The 20,171-nt window shown below is 55.2% G+C and overlaps 1 protein-coding gene across 6 annotated transcripts in view; it reads right to left on the bottom strand.

Annotated features, from left to right (window-relative positions):
- LOC111160307 (mitogen-activated protein kinase binding protein 1) overlaps positions 1-20,171 on the bottom strand; it is a 51,587-nt gene that overhangs the window by 2,724 nt on the left and 28,692 nt on the right. Inside the window, exons 3-30 of one of the 6 annotated variants that reach the window (XM_022523290.1) lie at positions 14,110-14,172; positions 13,820-13,877; positions 12,868-13,038; positions 12,332-12,469; positions 11,902-12,084; positions 11,635-11,652; positions 11,167-11,327; positions 10,184-10,373; positions 9,462-9,608; positions 9,064-9,239; positions 8,182-8,273; positions 7,924-8,049; positions 7,486-7,556; positions 7,227-7,348; positions 6,645-6,720; positions 6,415-6,526; positions 6,174-6,237; positions 5,800-5,934; positions 5,450-5,586; positions 5,185-5,240; positions 3,627-3,863; positions 3,029-3,195; positions 2,649-2,794; positions 2,345-2,542; positions 2,093-2,177; positions 1,474-1,795; positions 694-1,285; positions 168-253 (exon numbers count right to left, since the gene is read on the bottom strand). In XM_022523290.1, the coding sequence (XP_022378998.1) occupies positions 168-253; positions 694-1,285; positions 1,474-1,795; positions 2,093-2,177; positions 2,345-2,542; positions 2,649-2,794; positions 3,029-3,195; positions 3,627-3,863; positions 5,185-5,240; positions 5,450-5,586; positions 5,800-5,934; positions 6,174-6,237; positions 6,415-6,526; positions 6,645-6,720; positions 7,227-7,348; positions 7,486-7,556; positions 7,924-8,049; positions 8,182-8,273; positions 9,064-9,239; positions 9,462-9,608; positions 10,184-10,373; positions 11,167-11,327; positions 11,635-11,652; positions 11,902-12,084; positions 12,332-12,469; positions 12,868-13,038; positions 13,820-13,877; positions 14,110-14,172 (4,129 nt within the window). Of the gene's footprint in view, positions 1-167; positions 254-693; positions 1,291-1,473; positions 1,796-2,092; positions 2,178-2,344; positions 2,543-2,648; positions 2,795-3,028; positions 3,196-3,626; positions 3,864-5,184; positions 5,241-5,449; positions 5,587-5,799; positions 5,935-6,173; positions 6,238-6,414; positions 6,527-6,644; positions 6,721-7,226; positions 7,349-7,485; positions 7,557-7,923; positions 8,050-8,181; positions 8,274-9,063; positions 9,240-9,461; positions 9,609-10,183; positions 10,374-11,166; positions 11,328-11,634; positions 11,653-11,901; positions 12,085-12,331; positions 12,470-12,867; positions 13,039-13,819; positions 13,878-14,109; positions 14,173-20,171 lie in introns of all 6 variants that reach the window. The other 5 variants (XM_022523302.1, XM_022523311.1, XM_022523320.1 and 2 more) reach the window with 5 other exon arrangements.

The following is a 20,171-nucleotide window of genomic DNA, read 5'->3' as shown; positions in this document are numbered from 1 at the left end:
GCTCAATCAAGAGGCCTGGTCTGGCCTCTAAGCCCCTTGCCTACTCTGCCCGGGATGTTCTTGCTTGCCCTACCCACCCATCAGTGGAAGAGCCTCGTGGTTGTTCTGGATACTCAGCTGGCACTGCTGATGTGCTACCTCCCCCACGATGGGTGCCCAGCACGTACCAAGTGGTAGAGCCGCACAGCCTGGCGCACATTGCCCTGGAGCTCTGCCACAAGCTGTTCGCACTCCTCCAGGCTCACTACCGGTTCTGGGGAGTTGGGGGACACATACAACTCAATGAGGCCCAGTGAAGCTGCCCTTTCAGGCCTCCCCCCGCCCAGGGGCCCTGAGAGCAGGAGAGGCCTACCACAGGAGCACACCCCCTCTGCTTGCCTTTGTCTCGCCTCCTTCCTTCCCAACACTGCCAGCCCCGCAACACCACACAGAAAACAAGGTCCTGAGGGGAGGGCCAGTCCCAGCACAAGAAGCCAGAAGGTGGTGAAGGGGCAAGGAGGTCACAAGGAGGTCATGAAGATTGACAGGAGTGTCTCACCATCGGGGTGTGACTTACGGACCAAGACAGGAGCAGAGACAGGACGAAAACGCCAGAGTCTGGACGCACAGAAATGGGATGGAGCCAGAGAGCAGACAACAGAGACAGAAGAAAGAGGATGGGGCAGGAGATGAGAGCTGGGGAGCTGTGCACACCTGAGTCCTGGCTCAGGGCTGCCCCTGGCCTGGTGCATTCCACGGGGCTGGGGGTCTTCTCGGGGGGTGGGAGCTGCAAGTCCTCAGGGCCTCGGAGGAGGCTGCTGACCGGCAGCTGCTGGGCACAGGGGCTGTTGGGCCTAGGTGGAGCTGGGCACTCTGTCCTAGGCTTGGGAGGGCCACCCTCCCCCAAACAGGCCCGCCGCTCAGATGTACTGTGAGCCTTTGTGAGGCCCATTGGGGAGCCAGGCTGTTCTGCCTCACCAGGGGCCCTGCCCTTGGTAACAGGTGAGAACGTGGCCAGGGTAGGACGGTCGGGCAGTGGCTTTGGGATGTCCAGGACCAGGTGAGCCCGGCAGGGCAAGGCTAGCTTGCTGAGAGGTGAGACTTGAATGGGAGCAGGAGCCTGAGGTTCGGCCGCCAGGCCCAAATTCTCCCCAACAGACACACTGCGGGAAATCTTGGCCATGGCGCTGGTGGTGGGGTTCTGGTAGGACTGAGGCCGAGACGGACAACCGTCGGCATGTGGCAGGGAGCGCAGGCCCTCCTGGGCATTGGTCTCCCGTGAGAGCAATGGGCCTGGTGCAGCGGCCTCACCTGCAGAGAAGACAGAGATACAGGTCAGGTGGTAAGGAAGGCTTCCCAGGCGTTAAGGCTCACAGCTCCCTAGGAGTTGCTGTGCCCTGCATACACCCACTAAGGGACACCCAGTGGCAAGCACAGGGACACATCAGGGCTGAATCAGCCCACCTTCCTCTAGCATGTGCATGCACGCCACACTCCCCGCTCCCTGGACTTGAGCCCCCCAGGCTCCTCACCCTGCGGCACCAGACTCTGCACAGACTGGGCCTTCTGGAGTCCACCTAAGGTGCTGGCTGCAGCCACTTTCTTGGGAGCCCAGCTGCTGTCAGGGTTGAGGCGGCGTCGAGGCAAAAGCACAGGGACTGGCTGCTGGGGGCTGGCATTTCCAGGAGAGGGCTGTGCCTCCGGGGGCGCTCCTGGAGGACTGGCACTGCTGCCTCTCCGGGGCTCACCTGAAGCTGCCAGCATCTGGGCTGCTCTCGCTGTCAGCGCCAGGCTTGAGGAGGATGGAGACGGTTCCCTACAGGGAGGAAATGGGGAAGAAGGCCCAAAGGCTTAGGAGTCCTCCCTGCCAAGATGGGGAGAAGCTCTCACAGCACCAGAAGCTCTGGGCGGGAAGGGCAGGCATGAAGCCAGTAGGCCAGTGGTCCCCAAATGCGGGAGTACACAATGCTGTTTGATGTGGGAAGACAGAAGTCGGCACCCTTGGAGGGAGAAGCCTCGCCTGGGGGCAGGACAAGCCCTCTGGGGAGCGCTAGGAGGTCTAGTGAGCCACAGCTCCTAGTCAGAGAGTGAAAGCTGATGTGGGGAGAGGTACCTGAGTGGGGCTGTCTGCACTTGCAACAGGAATCGTGAAGAGATGCTCCGAGACTCTGTCCTCTCTGGTACCCGGACTGGGGCCCCTACCAAGGTGACAGAAATCATGAACTGAAGCCCGCCCTCACCCCGATTCTACCTCCCCTCAAAGGTAACCCCAGGGCACAGCCTGCCCATGGCCCCTCCCTCTCAGCCAGGCAAGGAGGGAAGGAGGGCAGACGGCCATGACCACATACGGGCCCTCTGACCACACCTGGAGCAGCCCCATGGGCCAGAGTCTCAAAGTGCTGTTTGAGAAACTGCTCCTGGTCTGGGGTATGGGGACTGCCTTCCTGCAGCCCATAGGAGCCAGTGCCTCCCTCTTCTTCCTCCTCTTCCTCATCGCCCTCGGCGGGCTCTTCAAGGTCTGAGGAAATGCCATCCACACTCAGGGGCTCCGTGCTCTCCGAGTCTGGATGTGGGGGGGGGGGGAGAGAAGCAGCACGCTGCACCCACCCCTCGCCAGAGCCTCCACGGCTGCCTCGGCCCATGGGCCTCCCTCGGAGCCACAGTCTCACCTCCGTTGGGGTGCTCAGGGCTGGAAAGGCGGCTGCTAGTGTCATCTACAGAGCAGGCGCTGTCAGGACTGTGCTTCTCAGGGCCTCTGCTGCCTGAATACACTCTTCCCAGGGTCCCTCGGACTGGAGCCTGCACCTGGAACTCACTTCCAGGAAGGCCAGCCAGGGAAGCAAGAGGCAGTCAGTAGGGGTAAATGGCCCCACCGGGACACCTGGCTTCTGTCTCCCCGACCTGTGAGTGGGGCTGGGGATGAGGCAGGGGCGAGGGGGCGGGTAAGCCCCAAGGAACCTGGGCCGGCTCTCCCCTAACTAAAGGGAAGGGAAGCCTGGGAAAGGAAGACGGCATGGCCCCTGAGGTCTGATGAGGGAAGGACCCTTGCCTGGTATCCAGGGTGGGGCTGTCACTCGGCTCCGGGTAGACAATACCATCTTCGATGGGTGCAGCCTCCAGATCTTGGGCAAAGACCCCTTCCTCTTGGGACAACAACCGAATAATGTGCGGACAGGAACAGGGTTGGGAAGCCTGAGGCCGAGGGGGCTTTTCATTCTGGGAATACACAAAGGAGCATTACCAAGGTTGCTGGTGTGAGAGAGGGTCTGGAAAAAGAGGGGGAAGTGGGCAAGGATCTGGTAGGTGTCAGTTCTGGGGAGATGCTGAGTAGTCCAGCTGTGAGGAGAACTCCAGCTAATGTTCTTGAGTTTCTGGAAAGACTATATTCTGTCATACTCCAGACTGCCAACCTCCAGCCACCACCTGATACCATGAGCCCTTTAAGAAACCTGGCCCAGGACAAAGGGTACCACCCCAGTTCCCAGACCATACCGCTTAGCCAGCTTGACCCTCTGCAGTCCCAGTTACCCATGTGTCACAGGGGCAGGGCAGGCCCAGCTGGCCCAGTGCTCAGGCCCCAGCTGTTGGCATAAGGCTGGTTAAGGCTGCTTGGCGATCTCTAGGTTGCTGGGAGAAAGCTGGCTCACCTGGCTAGCACGTGAGGTCTCAGAGGCCTGCTGACCATGCTTGCCAGGACAGGATGGGGTCATGGCCAGCAAGTCTTGGCTAGCACCGCGAGGGCTCGGGGCCAGTGTCTCTAGCTGCCGCAGGTCCAGCATGGAGCGGACACTCAGCTCTACACCTGGCTGGGCCCAGCAGCTCCTTCTCCTAGGTCCTTGGTTGGCTGCAGGGGCTGGGGCCAGGAACTCTGTCGTCTCCTGCGCCTAGTGTGAGGCAGGGATTGGGGAGGGGGTCACAACCACCAGACAGCATCAGTATCAGCAAACACTCAGATATCACTCATTGTGTGCCATGTGTTTTATGTACATGTACCCACTCCCTTAATCCCCACAGCAATCCTAGAAAGTAGGTATTATCATTATCCCCATTTTTATAGGTGGGAAAACTGAAGAACAGTAGGCTTGAATGACTTATCGAGTCCTGCGGACAGTTAGGGGCCTGCCTGCTGTTTACAACCTGAGTGGTCTGGCTCCAGAGTTCATGCTCTTAGTTTCACTCTACATCCTGTCTGAGACCTTCTAGTCTCAGCCTTCACCTGGTCTCATGGACCCCTCAGAGCTGGTCATCTCTAAAAAGTCCCTTACTCTGAGGTCCATTCAGAACACCAAGGACAAACCCAATAGTCCAGCCCTGAGCCCCTGGCCCGGTCAGAAGGCCCTGAAGGCACCACGCCACCATCATTCCAGGGAGCTGCTACTGACAGGGACGGTGCTGCCGTCCGAAGTCTTGACCCGGCACAAGTGAGGGTGGGGCTGCCGTGGGGATGGCTCAGAAAGCCTTGACCTTCCTTCTGGCTGCCCTGAAGTAGCCGCCCAGTTACTGGTCCTCCCACCACCCGGTCCCTCTAATTAACTGCTCTGGAAGTTCTGCGCTTACCTCCTAACCTGGAGTCTTCAAAACTACAGTTCCTCCAGATGCCTACTCTTTGAACCTTTAAGGTTCTTGAACTTACGTTCTTCTTTCTTTTTTTTTTAAACATTATTTATTTATTAGAGAGAGCGAGCCACTGCACACAGGCACATGGACACAAGGGGAGTGCAGAAGAGAAAGAAGAGAGACAAGCAAATTGTCCTCTGAGCATGGAACCCTAAGTGGGACCCCACATGGGGCAGGGCTCAATCCCACGACACTGAGATCATGACCTAAGCTGAAACCAAGAGTCAGACATGTAACCAACTGAGCCACCCAGGCACCCCTTGAACTTCGGCTCTAACTCTTTGGCTCAGACAACCCTTGTCTACTGCCCACCTCAACCTGTTCTTTCTTTACACTTCCCCGCCGGCCCCCAGGAAGCTGAACTACTACAGCACTTCTTCTAGCAGTGACTAGACCTTGCAGGCCACCCAACCTGGCGTGCGGGAAGGGCTTCACCACCCCCAACCTGGGATCAGCCGAGCTGCTCAAACTCTCCCATGAGGCCCTTCCTGGGACACAAGTGGTACAGCACAGGCTCGGAGAGCTCTGTCTTCACCTCCCTCCACCCCTGGGAACCTTGGAAGGGCATTTTTAATGACGGTGACTCACCCGACTCATCTCCCAATGGGACAGGCTTCGGGGCAGGGCCGGGCCAGGCACTGAGGCTAGACAGAGACAAGCAGTCAGAGAAAGTGTCTCCTGCCTGCCCACCCATCCAGAGCCCCAGCTCCGTACCAGCTCACCCCGCTGTGTGGCCACAGTGATGCTCTGGCCTCCTCAGCTCACCCTGCTCTCCCCTCCCGTCCCAGAAAGGGTACATCTAGCCACTGGGCCAACTGCTGCCCATCTTCCCCTCCTCCAGACTTCCACACACCTGGCTCCTTCTTGGTACCCTTGGCAAGGATGGGCAGAGCTGGAAGCTCCTCTTCTTCAGTGCCCTCATCTTCTCCCTCCTTGTCACTGTCTGATGACAGAGCTGGTCCAGGAGACAGCATCGATGGGGCCTCGTGCCTGAGTCCAAGACAAGGAAGGTCACGGGAAGAGGAGATTCAATGCAGGAAGAGGCCAGTGTTCATGGGTCTTCAGGTATGAAACAGGTGTTGGGGGACCCAGGAGTCAAGAGGTACAGGTGAAAGGCGGGTCCAGAGCAAAAAGGAGGAGCACTGAAACAGCAAGCATTCCAGATGCCCACCCACCGCTAGCCCGTATCCACACTCTTCTCACCGGTTGGGTCCTGCAGCCCTCTGGGGAGAAGACGGCCCTTGCTGCTTGCCCCCTCGCTGACGCTGGCGCAGCTCAGCCAGACGCTGCCTCATGCTGATGGTCATCTCAGAGCTCAGGCGCCATACAAATATACAGCTGGGTAGAGCCAGAGTTGGGTGAGGGAGAGATAAGGTAAGTGTGTACTAGTTCCCCTTCTCCATGGGCTGGCAGGAAGGCCAAAGCCACCCTCTAGTGCCACATCAGGCCCAGCCAAGAAATACCTCTGCTCAGCCCTACTTCCCAGAGACATCCCTGATATGAAGAGAGAGGAAGGGGCAGCGTGTGTGTGTCACAGAGGAAAATTCTGTGTCTCAGGGAAGCTGGCTCCTACTCACCTGTCCCCCGACACTGAGATGAGATGTTTGCAGTCATTACTAAACTTCATTCCAGTGACAATCTCTGTGAGGAACAAAGAATACGGCCTGTTAGCCACCCTAAAGTCCTGGCCAAGCTTCTGCCCCAACAATGGAGGTGGATGTTGGTTGGAAGCGAGGGACAGGCAGCTCTGTGAGGTCCTAAGAAACTAAAGGAAGAAAGAGTAAAGTTCCAGCAGTAGAGTACTGGGGCAACGCTCACCTGAGTGGCCGAACATGGTGGCCACACACTCGCCTGAGGAGAAGTCAAAAATGGAGAGGTTCTTGTCAGAACAGCTGGTAGCGATGTAGATCCCTGAGGGGTCTGTCTGCACCTGAGGAGCGGGACACACAGCTGGCAGAGGACAAGGGAGGCACCAGTCCCTTTCCACCTGGTACCCCAGTGCTTCCCTTTCTGTGGCCTAGGGTCCATCCTCCTGGGCAAGGCCTTACCTTAATCAGAGTGCCGTCCTCACCCTGTGACCCTTTAAACAGCTTCTTCTGCTTCCCACTGCTGATGTTAAAGATCCTGTAAAGAAATGTGCTCTTGGGGTGCCTGGGTGGCTCAGTGGGTTAAAGCCTCTGCCTTTGGCTCAGATCATGATCCCAGGGTCCTGGGATCAAGCCCCGCACTGGGCTCTCTGCTTAGCGGGGAGCCTGCTTCCCCCCCACTCTCTCTGCCTGCCTCTCTGCCTACTTGTCTCTGTCAAATAAATAAATAAAATCTTAAAAAAAAAGAAAAAAAAGAAAGAAAGAAAGAAACACGCTCTTGTTCACATGAAGAGGAGGCCGTGATCAAGCACGCCCGGGTGGCGGGTTCCCCCAGCATTTGGTCCCAGCCATGTCCTCACTGGGAGCCACGCCCCAACACCAACTCCTGCCTCCTTGGTACAGTGAAGTGTTCATTCTCTAGGCTCAAGGGGGCACAAGGCCCTGGACAAAAAGATAGAAATAGGGAGAGAGCTGCCAGGAGCTGACCCCCTGCCCCCGGGCTTGAAGGAATGCGGTCAGACGGTTTTAAAAGGACATGCCCACCGAATATTTCGGTCCTGGCAGCCGATGGCCGTGTACTTCCAGCTGGGCTCCACATCCATGTCATAGAGGGTCGTCTTCCGTACCACGTGGTGTGTCCGTGTAAACTGGACTCCGTCTCCAGACTGCAGGGGTAGAGCGCGTGGCCCCACCAGGCCCAGAAAGCCCCGCTTTTACCTCCCTTCACCTCTTACAACTTCAGCTGGGGGCAGGGTAGGAGCCCCCCACCCCCGCCCCAGTCCAGGAAGCCAAAGACCCTCACCTTCTGTGCCGTGCGGAAGTAAATGCTCTTGTCTGCTCCACAGCTGATCATGCGGACTTGCCCATCACTGGCTACGGAAGATGGGGGCCTCGCTATTCCCATTGCTCTCACCACAAGGGGCCAGCCCTTCCTCTACTGGCCCACTACAGAGCTCTCCACATGACCCAGACGACTGATTAAATCAGGATCCTTCCCTCCAAACCTAAGCTTTCCGTGCTCTCCATCCCCAGCCAACTGGTTGGCTCAGGGTCCCCTAGACATAAAGTCTACATTCCATCTGCCTTCCAGTGTGGCCCCAGGCCTCCCAGCGGCCGTCCAACACACCCCTGTGATGGGCACACCCCTCTCACCGAGCCAGGAGGCTGGTGGCAGTTGGGGTGGGGGTGGAGGATGTTGGTGGTAGGTGGTTAAGATGTGTCCCAACTGCCCTGCCCCCACCTGCAAACTTGACGGCAGTGATGGAGGAGGAGTGTTCGTCCAACGTCTGCTGCAGGCTGTACTCGCGGCCAGCATCTAGGACATGGATGAGCCGGTCCCGGCTTGCTGATGCCAGCAGCTTCAGACCTGGGGTTCAAAGACCTCCATCAGCCTATGCGTGCCCACAGCAGGGCCCTATCTGGGCCCGGCAGAAGGCCTGCAGGAACCGAGCCCCGTAACCCCAAGCCAGTGAACCACGGAGCAGGAATGGAGCTCTACCCGTGTCCGGCTTAGAGTACTCCAGGCAGAGGATCTCTGAGTCATGGGCCTCCACCTTTAGCATCTCGCTCAGGGACTGCAGCTCGTGCACCCTGCAAAGAGGAGAGGGAGAACATCACTGCCAGGCTACAGAAGGAAAGACTCACCCTCCGTTCTCTGCTATATCTTCCCCCCGGGGCCTGTTTCTAAAATCAAATTTTTATTTATTTTTGAACTTTGAGGCTTAGAGAAAAGTGGCAATGAGTACAGCAATTTCCCATGTTAACGACAGCTCGAATACCAGAACCGGGAAATCTACATTGGTACAATACTGCTAATTCAAGATTTTAGTTTAATTTCACCAGCTTTCCCACCATATCTTTTTTTCTGGATCCAGGATCCTCATGAGAGTCCAAATTGTACTTAGTTTTTACTTCTCCTTAGTCTCCTATAGTCGGTGACAGTTCTTCAGTCTTTCCTTATCTTTCATGACCTTGATGCTTTTGAGGAGCACTGATTACTCCCCTGTACTCTTTAGAAGAGTACTCATTACTCTGTCCTCTGTACCTCAATTTGAGTCTGCCTGCTGTTTTCCCACAACTGGACTGAATTTACGCATTTTTGGCCAGAAGACCACCAAAACCACTCTCTGTAGCTTCTTAGTGCATCCTATCACAGGCTTCGTGATGCTGTTACGAGGATAGTAAGCTTAATCACTTGGTTAGGATGGTTTCTGCTGGGTTTCTTCCTTGTAAATTTACTATCTTTCCCCTTGTATATAGACACCTTGATCCCCAATCTTTTTGAGCCCATTTTTCTCAAGCTCTGTCCTTTGGGACCTAACCCCCCCACCAAAGCCTGCACTGCAGGAGGCCCTTGGTACCACTCCTGGCCTGGCATTACCTAAGCGTGCCTACACGGTCCCCAGAGGCTAGATGCTGTCCATTGGGGCTGATACACACAGAGCGGATGCCCACACGGGGGTCCATCAGGGACCCATCAGCCTTGTCTCCTCCGGGCAGCTCCGTGTCCAGCAGGGCCTGAGTGTTCCCATCCACATAGATGATCTTAATGAGGTCCTAGTGGAGCACGTCAGGAGGAGAGGTGGGTAAGGCAGGCCTGACCCCGTACAGCTGCAAGGGGAGAGGAATGCTGGACAAGATAAAGCCCTGGCTCAAGGAGCCCAGCCAAATCTGAGCTGGAAGATCCATATGGGGAACCGGATCCTGAGAGGGAGGCATGAAGTCTGTGGGGGGTGGGCACTGAGCGGGGAGCGGGTGCCCTATGGCCTCGGGACTCACATTGCTAAGGATGTTTCGGTGCAGGGTGGAGCCGTGCACCCCGGAGCTCTCCGTGTTCCACAGCCGGATGGTATTGTCCGAGGAACAGGTAATAAAGGAACTTGGAGGCAGGCAGGCCTGGTTACTGTCCTTCACTTCAGGGTAGACCTGAGGGGCAGAGGGAACAGAGTCAGATCTCGGGTTAGGGGCAGTCCTTTCCCTGCCCAAGGAGATGGACGGGAATGAGATTAAAGAAAGAACGTTGGAAGAACTTAGCGCCGTGTTTGTCACATAGGAAGCAAGCTGCCGCTGCTGGATACTCTCTGTAATCGCTAAGGGCAAACACCTTAACGAGCTCCTACTACGTTCCAGACCCTCTTCCACGTCTCCTATTTATATTGTTTCATTTAGTTCTCAGGACAAGATTAATCAGGTGCCTCAATTTACAGCTCAGGAAACTGTGGTTCAGCCAAGTTCAGTAACTTGTCCAAGATCACCCAGCCCAGGATGAAGCAAAGCTAAGGTCAGACAAGGGTACAAGGGAAGAAGCCCAAGCTTTAGAAGCACTAAAATTTAAGCTCAGTCCTTGGGACCCATCTGAAGATATGGGGATACACAGGGATGTTGCCGGAGAAACAAGGAGGCAGCAGGAGTATAACTTTATACTCAGGGATCCCCACTTCCCGCCTCACAATGGTACCCCAGCAAACCTGGTCTGTCCCAGGCCAGCCCAGCCCACATACCTCCACACTCCAGACGCAGGAGGAATGATACAGAGCCGAGTACACCTTGCCTACTTTCTTGGGGTCCCTCACATCCCAAACATAAATGCTGTGGTCGTTGTATACACAAGACAGCCACTGATTCGTAGGATCAAAGGTCAAAGCAATGGTGTCTGGATACTTGGCATTGGCCACTCCAGAGAAGAGGCGACTGTGGGGAAGAGGACAGGACAAAGAGTGAGTGGGGAGCTGATGAAATGAAGGACTGGAAAGAATGAAAACCGAAGCCAAACCACAAAGGAAGCAGCAGAGTGAGCCTCTTCAGACCTGCGGGGGGGAGCTGCCTGAGAAAGGAAAAAGCAGCGCCTCATAGTTGTCAGCGGGGAGCTGACCCGGCACGCGCTGTTGGACCATCGAGTTCTAGTAAGGAACACAACCCACGTCACGGAACACCACAGTCTGACAAGGGAACTCCGTGGCCGTGACGGAGTGGAACAAACAAGACCCCTCATAACCATGTCCGAGAACACAGACAAACACACAGCACAGCACAAACCACAAACATGACCAAATGTTCCCGGTCCCGTCTGTGGTGACTGGCTACTGCTTCTTCACCCATTACAGCTTTTGCCCCATACCTTCCCTTCAACCTTTGAGATTAAAATTATAAAGATGCCCAACTGTGCAACTGCCCCCACTTTCTGACAGCATCTAACCAGAGCAAACCTTCAATCCCTTGAACCATCCCTAAAATCCTCTACTACAAGCCCAAATCTTATAGTAAAGCCCCGCCTAACCCCCCCTTACTGAGACACTCCCCACTTTCCCATGGTGTATGGTCTCCTCTGTGGCCACCAGTATCAGGAAACCCAAATCTGTAGGTCTGCAGAGGTGTTCCTGGCAATCACTGGGGCAGACATACTCTTCACATCGCACAGCCAGGGAAGGCTGGGCCCAGAGGGAGGCTCTGAGCGGAGGTAGCCCCCCCACCCTCGGTAGCTCACCTGGCCTCAGTGACGCTGGCAATGTCGGTGCCCAGGGCGTGGGGCCGGGGCAGCGTGCTGAGGAAGTGCAGGTTAGAAGGGTTGAACAGGCGCACGGTGCCATCAGCACAGCCACAGAAGATGTAGTCTTGGCTCACAGAGATACAATGGGCCACAGTGGTCTGCAGGTGGAGGGGCTCGGGTCAGCAAGGGTCCCCCGCCCAACCCCTCCACCACAGTTGCCTGCTGAGAGGAGTACAGCTAAGACAGAGGCTGCTCTGGCCTGAGCCCCTCAGCTGCTGGCTAGAGATGCCCCTCCCTCCAGCAGCAGGTGGCCAGCAGGCCCACAGCCACGTGCAGTTGGGGGATGGGAGCCAGGGACCCTTCTAAGGCCCAAGAGGTTTTGGCCAAGAGGACAAAGTAAGGAAAAGCCCAGCAGAGGGAAAAGAAACAGCAGGAGAAAGACAGGAGGGTCTAGGCCCCACTTACTGTGAAGCTGTCTGTATTCTGAGCAGAAGAGGAAAGCAGGGGAAAGAAAGGTGGGAAGAGAAAGCAGAGAGGAGGGAGTTATACAGATCTTCGTGGGCTGGAACTAGGCCATGCTGGGGCTCCCCCAAACTCTTCTCACCTGTGGTCCCCTCGTACACGCCTGAGGGCCTGAGCCCCTGCTTATGGAGCCAGAGGCATCCGATCTCCCCTGATCTGACCCCCGGGCGGCCAGCCCCGACCCATGGACCCATGGCCGGAGGTGCTTACTCTCAGCTCCACCCACTTATCCAAAAGCCTCCTGTCGCTGAACTCGCACAACAACCCTGAGGACGTGATGCAGAAGGTGCTGTCAGCCTTCTTCCCTCGGCCACAGGCCACGTCGGTGAACAGGTTGTTGCGCAGCTCCCCCAGCAGCCCCGAGCGACCCAGCAGAGGCACGGTGGCGTTCACCTGTGGAGACACAGCCCATCCACCCTGGAGCCTGTCCCGGCACATGAGGCCCTGAGGGGAGGGAGGAAAAGGAGCAAGCCCCCTGGCTTGCTCTTTGAGACGCTCCCTCAGCCCAGATAGCATCTGGCTCACCCAGAACTTCTGTACGGCTGCTGAGTGAGTGGAGGGGCCCCATGTGGAACAGGGTCTCCTGGGGAGGGCCAAGCAGGCTCTGGCCCTGGGGCTACTTCTGGCCGCATCAGCTCACCTTTGAGGTCTTACTGTCATCGAGGTACCAGAATTTGATGTGCCGGTTGCCTGCGGTGACGAAGTAGCTGCAATCTTCTGAGAAGGACACCGCTGTCACCCGACTGGACACCTTGTTGGAGGCCACCACAATGTTTTTCTGGAGGGAAAGCCAAAGGAAGAATCAAAATTCTGCCCCTTGGGGCTAAGAAGAGGCTCAGAGGACGGCGGAAGGGTTGGATAGGCTGTGTACTTTTAAAAATGTTCCTTTCCAAGATTTTTTGGTCAGAGAAAGAAGGGAGAGAGAAGAATTTCTTTCTGGAGAAGTCAAAGAGATTCATTTCCTTGGGAGGCCCCCCCAGAGACATAAAACTAGCCCCTTTTTACCAGCACACTTGGCTACACAGTTGCTTTTCTGTGCTTCAGGCTCTTTTCTAGAACAAGACTGAGATCAGCAGAGTGGGGGGAAGGGGCTCCTATCAGCTGTGTCCTGGCTCCCCAACTGGCCTGTGACCGGCCACCATGAGGCTGTCAGGCCACCCCAGCCAGTCCACTCACCTTCCAGGCCCAGACGTTGACGATCATGTCATGCTGGTAGCCCACGGAGACGATGTACTTGGCGCTGGGGGAGAAGGCCACACAAGCCACCCCGTACTTATGCTCCTGCAGCTCCGCCACCTGGCTCTGCTCAGCCACGTCCCAGACACGCACGGCAGGCATGTGCCCACTCTGCAGGGCGACAAGAACCGGAAGTGAGGGCCGAGGCATGCAGCTTCCCCGAGCCTTTCAGAGTGGGGGCCCTTGCCTCCCCAACAACTACGTACAATCTCTCTAATGACCCTTGGCCGAGAGTCAGGAGCAGAGTGCTGTATGGGGCCAAGGGTAAAAACCAAAACAAAACAAACACCGAAACAAAAAAACATGATCTCTATCTCAGGGCCATAATGATCATCCAGGAGAAGACGACCCCAGATTTTGTTCCACATCTCTGTATCCGTGTGTGCACCTGTGTGTTTGCTCGAAATTCCTTGAGTGATTCTGATGGGCCTGCAGGGTTGAGAACTGCTCCCACTCAGGCCTATTGGGGCTCCCCAGGGGGGCTCCTGGCAAACCTGAGAAAGCAGAGGCATTCCCCATGTGCCCAGCAGGGGGCCTCCGGGGACCAGGAACATTTTAAGACCGTGGTTTTAAAGCCTGCTTCTCAAATGGGCAGAATCAACCAGTGGGAACTTGTAAGAAATGCAGATTTTCGGGTCCCATCTCAGACCTATAGAATCAGAAATCCTAGGAGGCCTGGCCATGTGTGCTTCACCAAGCAATCCAGGCAATTCTGGAGCTCACTAAGGCTTAAGAACTATTGTTTTCTCAGGTAGAGCAAAAACTAGGGTTTAGCATCTGTTCAGGAAGCCAGAGAGGCAGCAGCCCTCACCAGGCCCAGGACTGGAGCCCTCTGCTGAGGCTAGGCCACCCCCCCACCCCCAGAGGACTGCAGCCCCCTTCTCTCACTCACCTCTCCGGTGACCAAGTACTTGCCATCGGGAGAGAAGGCAAGCGCGGTGATGGTTTTCCTGCAGGGCAAAAGGGGGCCTCAGAGGGGCACTGACCGCCTGGCCTAAGCCCAGCTCCCACAGAGTCCCCTCAAAAGGCAAGACCAGCAGACGCCAACCTCCATGCATCATTTTGCTCTCTGGTCCTGGGGCCCAAGCCGGCCCCAGACCACAGAGCCACAACGCCCCAGGCAGTGCCTTTCTCACAGCTCCCCGGAAAAGGAGGTCCTCCCCGAGGCACAGACCCTTTTACCTGGAACTGTTGAGGATGTGGTGCTGTTTGTGTTTCCGGGGATTGAACAGCACGACCACACACCTGGGGAGATGAGTGAGACAAGAGACTTAGCCCCAGACCACAGCTCCCCCAGGAGCATCCAGGCCACCTGGAAATTCCGGTCACTCAGCACCGAGAGCTGCCTAGAGAGAGTGCAGAGGGACCCTCTGCTTGCCACCGAGGGCAACTGACGGCTTTCTGGCAACCCACTTTTCTGACTTCCCTTTCCCACCCACCAGGACCTATCTCTGCAGCCCCGTGAGCACAAAGGCTCCCTGGAAGCCTATCCTGCCGGGTCCCTAAGCACCAACAACATCTCTGGTCATACCCACAAAGGGCAGCGAGGGCTCAGGACTCCCCACAGCCCTTGCCCAGAGCCCAGGAAGAGGTGTAGGAAGGAAGAGTCCATGTGATTTGATAAAGGTTGGCCACAGGTGTGCAGCCCAGTTCACAGGCTTGGAGCCACATGTCTGACAAGTGTTTGTGCTCCAAGGAGGGGTGAGGCCTCTCCTGGGTGTGCCCATGTGTGTACCTGGCAGGAGCCCACCCCACACTCTCTGTGCCTCAGATGAGGCAGGGGGTGGGAGGCAGGAGGCTGAAGGTTCAGGGAGGCTCAGTGAGACTAGAATCTCAGTGAGACTCTTGGGCAGAGAGAGCCCAAGAGGACCTGGGGAGGCCTGTTGAGTGTCTTGGAACTCCTGGGCCCTGCCCTGAGAATCCCTGGCCCCAGCAAGCCCGAGAAGGGTCCTCTGGACTGCCAGAAGACAATCAGAGCAGAGAAGGGTGGGAGGACCCTCTCCAACCAGGCAGCAAGGGTGGACAGGATCAGGCTCAGACCGACTTTCCAGAGGCAGTTCCAGGAGGAGGCCGGGCAGTAGGAATCAAGGCAGGAAGCCCAAAGCTGTGGCCAGGCAGTGTTCTCCCATAGGCTCAGTGGCTGTCAGCAGGCCTGGGCCCATTGCCCCTTCTGCCTCATTTCATTAGTACTGTAGGTAGCTGACAGGAGCAAGCGTGGGGCCTGCTACGCCAGGTCAGGGAATGGGGACAGAATGAGCAGAGAGTGGCATCCCCAGACCAGCCTTGTTTAATGGGAAGCCCAGTACCTGCTAGAGCTTGAAGCAAAGGCAAGTACAGCTGCTGGTGAGCGCTTAGCTCCACGGAACATTTCAATACGCACATTCCACAGGTGATCTCTGGGGACCCAGGCATCTCTGAGGCATACTAGGTATGCCCAGAACTGCCAGGCTGAGCAACAAACAGCCTTGGAATTCCTGAGTCACATCTCCTCCTCTAAGCCCTCCCCAGATCTGCCCTCAGTTTCCTCTCTCCTTCACTCTTCGTCTGCTCATCTTTCCTTGTTCCCCTTTCTCATCTCCCTTCTCTCCTTACACCAACTTCTAGTCTCCAGCTTCCCTTACACATACGACAAAAGTTAGATGGCCTTGGGAACCCCATGCCTCATCACTCTCCTTCCCTGTTCCCAAACACACCACACACACACATACACACACCCCCATGCACACCTGCCCAGCTTCTGTTAGGGGCAGTCCGGGGTACAGGGAGCCTAATTCCTCCAAACAGACAGACTCAAAGAACCTTAGAGGTGGAAGGAAGGAATTAAATGCAGTGTGCTAGGTGACTTTAAAATCACTGAGTCCAACCCTCCAGAACTTTGAGATGAGGAGGCCTAGGCTCCGAAAGGTCCCAGAAAGAATACAGCCAGGACTCCCAGGCCTCCTGCTTCCAGTGTACTTTACATCAAACACACATGCATGTCTGATCTGATCACAACACTCCTGGAAGATGAGCCATGGGGCTTCCAAAACCAAACTCCTTCAAGTACCCATGAAGGCCCTGGGTTGTATGACCCCCAACCCACCCTCCAGCTTCACCCTGAACCATGCCCCAACGTCATTCTTTCACTCTTTTTAATCTCCCATGCTCCTTTGCAGAACTATTTCCCTTATCTAGAACATTCTTCTCTCCCTTTTCCAATTAGTTCATCTTTAGTCCCCTTTCAGATCTCAGCTCAAATGGTCTCAGTAGATGCTCTCATAGCAAGCACGGCATATCAATCTTGTAACATTTATCACAGCTGTAATTTTCCATTATTTTTGATGGCCCTCCCTCCCACCAGACTGTGCCTTTCACGAGAACAGTCTCCTGGGCCCGGCAGAGGCTGGCCCACTGCAGTTGTTCAAGAAGGATGTGAATGGGATAGCGCCTCCCTTAGTCCACTAGCTTGGTCCTGTGCGGCATCAGTAGGCCCAGCCCTCCCTGCTCCACCGCCCACCTGTCTTCTACGGACAGAGGGACTGAGGACATCTGGATTCTCAGAGGTAGAGTTGGGGTGGTCAGGATGCTGTGGTCTTTGGAGGCAGAGACCAGGGTCTGAGCCTTTGTTCCGCCACGAACAACTCTGCGACCCTAGTAAGGCACAAGCATGTCGACTTCTTTGTAATAAAGGATGGACACTCAGATCTAGCTCACAGGGCTTCTGTGAAGATTAAATGATTTTTTTCTGACACATAGTAGGAGCCAAACAAATGGCAATTCTTAAATTATTACTCTTTAAGCATGGAAAGGAGGCTGCAAGGGGGCTCCTGGCGGTGGGCAACGAGGTGTTAAGGGACTGTGTCAGGTTCTTCCTCTGGAAGAATGGAGGGAAGTCCTGTTAGGTTCTCAGCAATGGTAAAAACTTCAAAGGAGGCTTTATTTTTTTGTTCTGGGAAGGCAGCCAGGAAAGGAGAACTTGATTAAGCTTGGGGAAAGAAAATAGCCACATCTCCATTCACTGAAGGCATGACAAGATTGGAAGGTAGCAAGGAAGGGATGGGGGAAATGCGGAGAGAGAAACCCCCTCAAATGTCTAGGACAGCAGTGCAGAGGCATGGAAGGAAACAGAAGTGCCATCTCCTGGCTAAGTTAGAAAGCACCACACAAGAGTTTCAGTGCACCCTGAACATGAAGGCTTCCGGTTCCTTTAGTAAGCCGTCCTCAGCTCTGCACACAGTGGGGTTCAGTAACAAGAGTTACCATTTGTAAGCACTTTCTAGGTAGCAGGCACTCTGCCAAGCAGCCTTGATGTCTGGTTTTAGCTAACCCTACAGCAACCTTGCGACTCTTAGTACAATTATCCCCACTTCAGAGACGGAGAACCAAGATCATAGAACCAAGAACCGAGAGCAGCGAGGTAACTGGGTCAAGGCCACTCAGCTAAAGCCACAGAGAGAGTCAGGATTCCAGAAGCAGTGCTCTCAGGGATCTGGAGTGGAGTGAATTGAGGAAAGTGAAGTTGGAGATGAGACACATGAAATGCAGCTGACCTAACGTGTGCAGGGTGCCTGGCTGGGGAGCCTGTGAGAAGAAGGGAAAGCCGACTGGAGCACTTTGAGGGGAAAAGGATTTGGGCCACAAGATTTTTGGAAATCAGGACAGGGCAGATGAAAACTATAGCAGTTACAGTTACGAGTTCATAAATTTAGATATTTAGATTTTAATACTTTAGTCAGGTGTGCCTGGGTGGCTCAGTGGGTTAAAGCCTCTGCCTTCAGCTTGGGTCATGATCCCAGGGTCCTGGGATCGAGCCCCGCATTGGGGTCTCTGCTCAGCAGGGAGCCTGCTTCCCCCCCCACCCCTCTACCTGCATCTCTGCCTACTTGTGATCTCTGTCAAATAAATAAATAAAATCTTAAAAATATATATATTTTAGTCAGTGTGGGGAAAAAAATCACACACACACACACACACACACACACACACACACACAAACACACCCACTTGCCACCATGTTTTCTAACTTTCTTGGTATCTGGGTCGGTCTGCGGAGAAGGCCCGTCTCTGCAGGATCATCTCTCCAGCGGTGACTTCCAGCGTGAGCGGTTACATGTTACCCAGCTTTCTCCTCAGCTCCACAAAAACCATGGCAAAGGGCTTCGGCTGAGAGCTGCTCTGACTCAACCCGACCCCACACATATTCCAGTCAGCCGCACTCCAAATCCAGGAAAAGTAGGTGATGAGGGCTCTATGATATGCTTGTGAGTTTTCCTTTAAGCCCGTCATCCCAAAGCAGCATTGTGACTTTCCAAGGACGGTGCATCAGGCTGCTTAAAACACTGTCCAGGGGCACTTGGGTGGCTCAGTGGGTTGGGCCTCTGCCTTCGGCTTGGGTCATGATCCTGGGGTCATAGGATCGAGCCCCGTGTCGGGCTCTCTGCTCTGCGGGGAGCCTGCTTCCCCCTCCCCCTCTGCCTGCCTCTCTGCATACTTGTGATCTCTCTCTCTCTCTGTCAAATAAATAAATAAAATCTTAAAAAAAAAAAAACCAAACACTGTCCAAATCACCCCATACTCACTCTGAGTCTTGCCGGACCACAGCACCTTGTTTCCTCCTCCTGATAAGTGCAGCTCCATGGGGGGAGGAGGAAGGAGAGCAGTGTGTGTATGTAAAAATACAGCACAGATAGAGAGGGAGATGACCAGCTGTGAGGCAACCCTTCCTTTTTCCGACACTGTCTCCCCACCACCCCCAACATAGCCTGGAAAGTTCTCAGGCATGGCATGGAGGAGTTACACAAAAGAGAGAAATGTGCAAAGGAGAGGAACACACAGAGATAGACCTCTAAGCTGAAATTTTTACTTTTAATTATTCAGATATGGAAACCTCCCCATAGAGAGGAAGAGGAAGAAAGAGACCAACCCCTGGCCACAGCTCCACTTGTGTGGAGAGTAATGTAGGTGCCAAAGGGAGGGTAGAACTTGGTACAGATATCCAAGGTTCCCACTGTGCCCCACTGGCTGAGGTCCTCACAAGAGAAGAGAGCTCAACGACACTGATGTGGGAGCCACATCAGTCTTCTGTGACCCTGAGCAAGCTCCCCAATCTACAGGGAGTAGAGGGCGGGGTATAGCCTGCATCAGTCTTTGGCCCTCCGCCTTGGCCTCCCGGGCCCTTGACCTCGCCCAACACAGCAGGCAGGCATCTGCACGTGTGCCCTTACAGCACTGTTGGCCGCAAACCACCGCAAGGGCTAGGCTGGCCGAACCGGCTGAGTCCCGTAATTCAGAACCCCAGGCTGTGGGTGCAGGGAGACAGTGAGGTCTCTGTCCCCCGGGGCCTCGGCCTGGGAGTCACGTGGTGGAACACCAGCGCCAGGTGCTGGGCCCACTGCCCAGGGGCTCCTCTGAACCAGGAAGGGCCAAGCCCTCAACACGCCCCTTCCCCGGACAGGTCCAGGCCTGCCGCCATCACCAAGAGCCTGGCATTCTCACAGGATCTGCCTCCTACCACTCTCCATCCCCCAGAAGGCAGAAACAAAAGAAGCCTGGGATGAGCAATGACACAGCAGCACAAACAGGGAGCAGGACACAAAAAGTTTGAGCAGAGACCATGTGCCTTAGCCGTTCTCCTTTCAGACCAGGTGAAAACAGAAGGTGACTCACACAGGGACAAGAGGTCCTTCAAGCCTTGCTCAAATGTCACCCTCCAGCACGATTTGACATTACAACCCCATGCCATACCCCCATTCCCTATTCCCTTTCACTATTTATTGCTTATACTTTTTCTAAAGCACACATTTTCTATTTTGTGAAGTTCACTTTGGGGGAGGGAGGAGATCTGTCTTTACCACTAGACTACCAGCCCTGTGCAGGAGGTACTTGTATCCGTTTTGTTTATATCTCCAGGGCCTAGAAGAGAGGCACTCACTCAATAAATATCTGTGATGGAAGGAATAATCGACTAAGTCACTAGCCACCAGATCTCAAAGCCAAGGAACCCGCTGATGAGCAGAACTGAGAACTAGGGCCCTAGAGCAGATATGTGTTCTCCCCTACCTCAGGCTTTTCGGACTCATGGACACTTGAGGGCAGTGTGATGATGGAAGGAACAAGAAAACTGGGGCAAGGCAGACCTGTGTGCTAGCATACTGTGTGATCTTGGGCGCATTCCTTAACTTCTCTGCATCTCAGTTGTAAAACTGTAAAACAGGAAGAGTAATATCTACCTCACAGAACTATGGCAGGGACTGAAGAAGACAGTG

This window comes from Enhydra lutris, unplaced genomic scaffold, assembly GCF_002288905.1.
Source record: "Enhydra lutris kenyoni isolate GAN:26980312 unplaced genomic scaffold, ASM228890v2 scaffoldscaffold4, whole genome shotgun sequence".
NCBI classification, from domain to species: Eukaryota; Metazoa; Chordata; class Mammalia; order Carnivora; family Mustelidae; genus Enhydra; species Enhydra lutris.
This window is presented reverse-complemented; position numbering and strand designations above follow the sequence as displayed.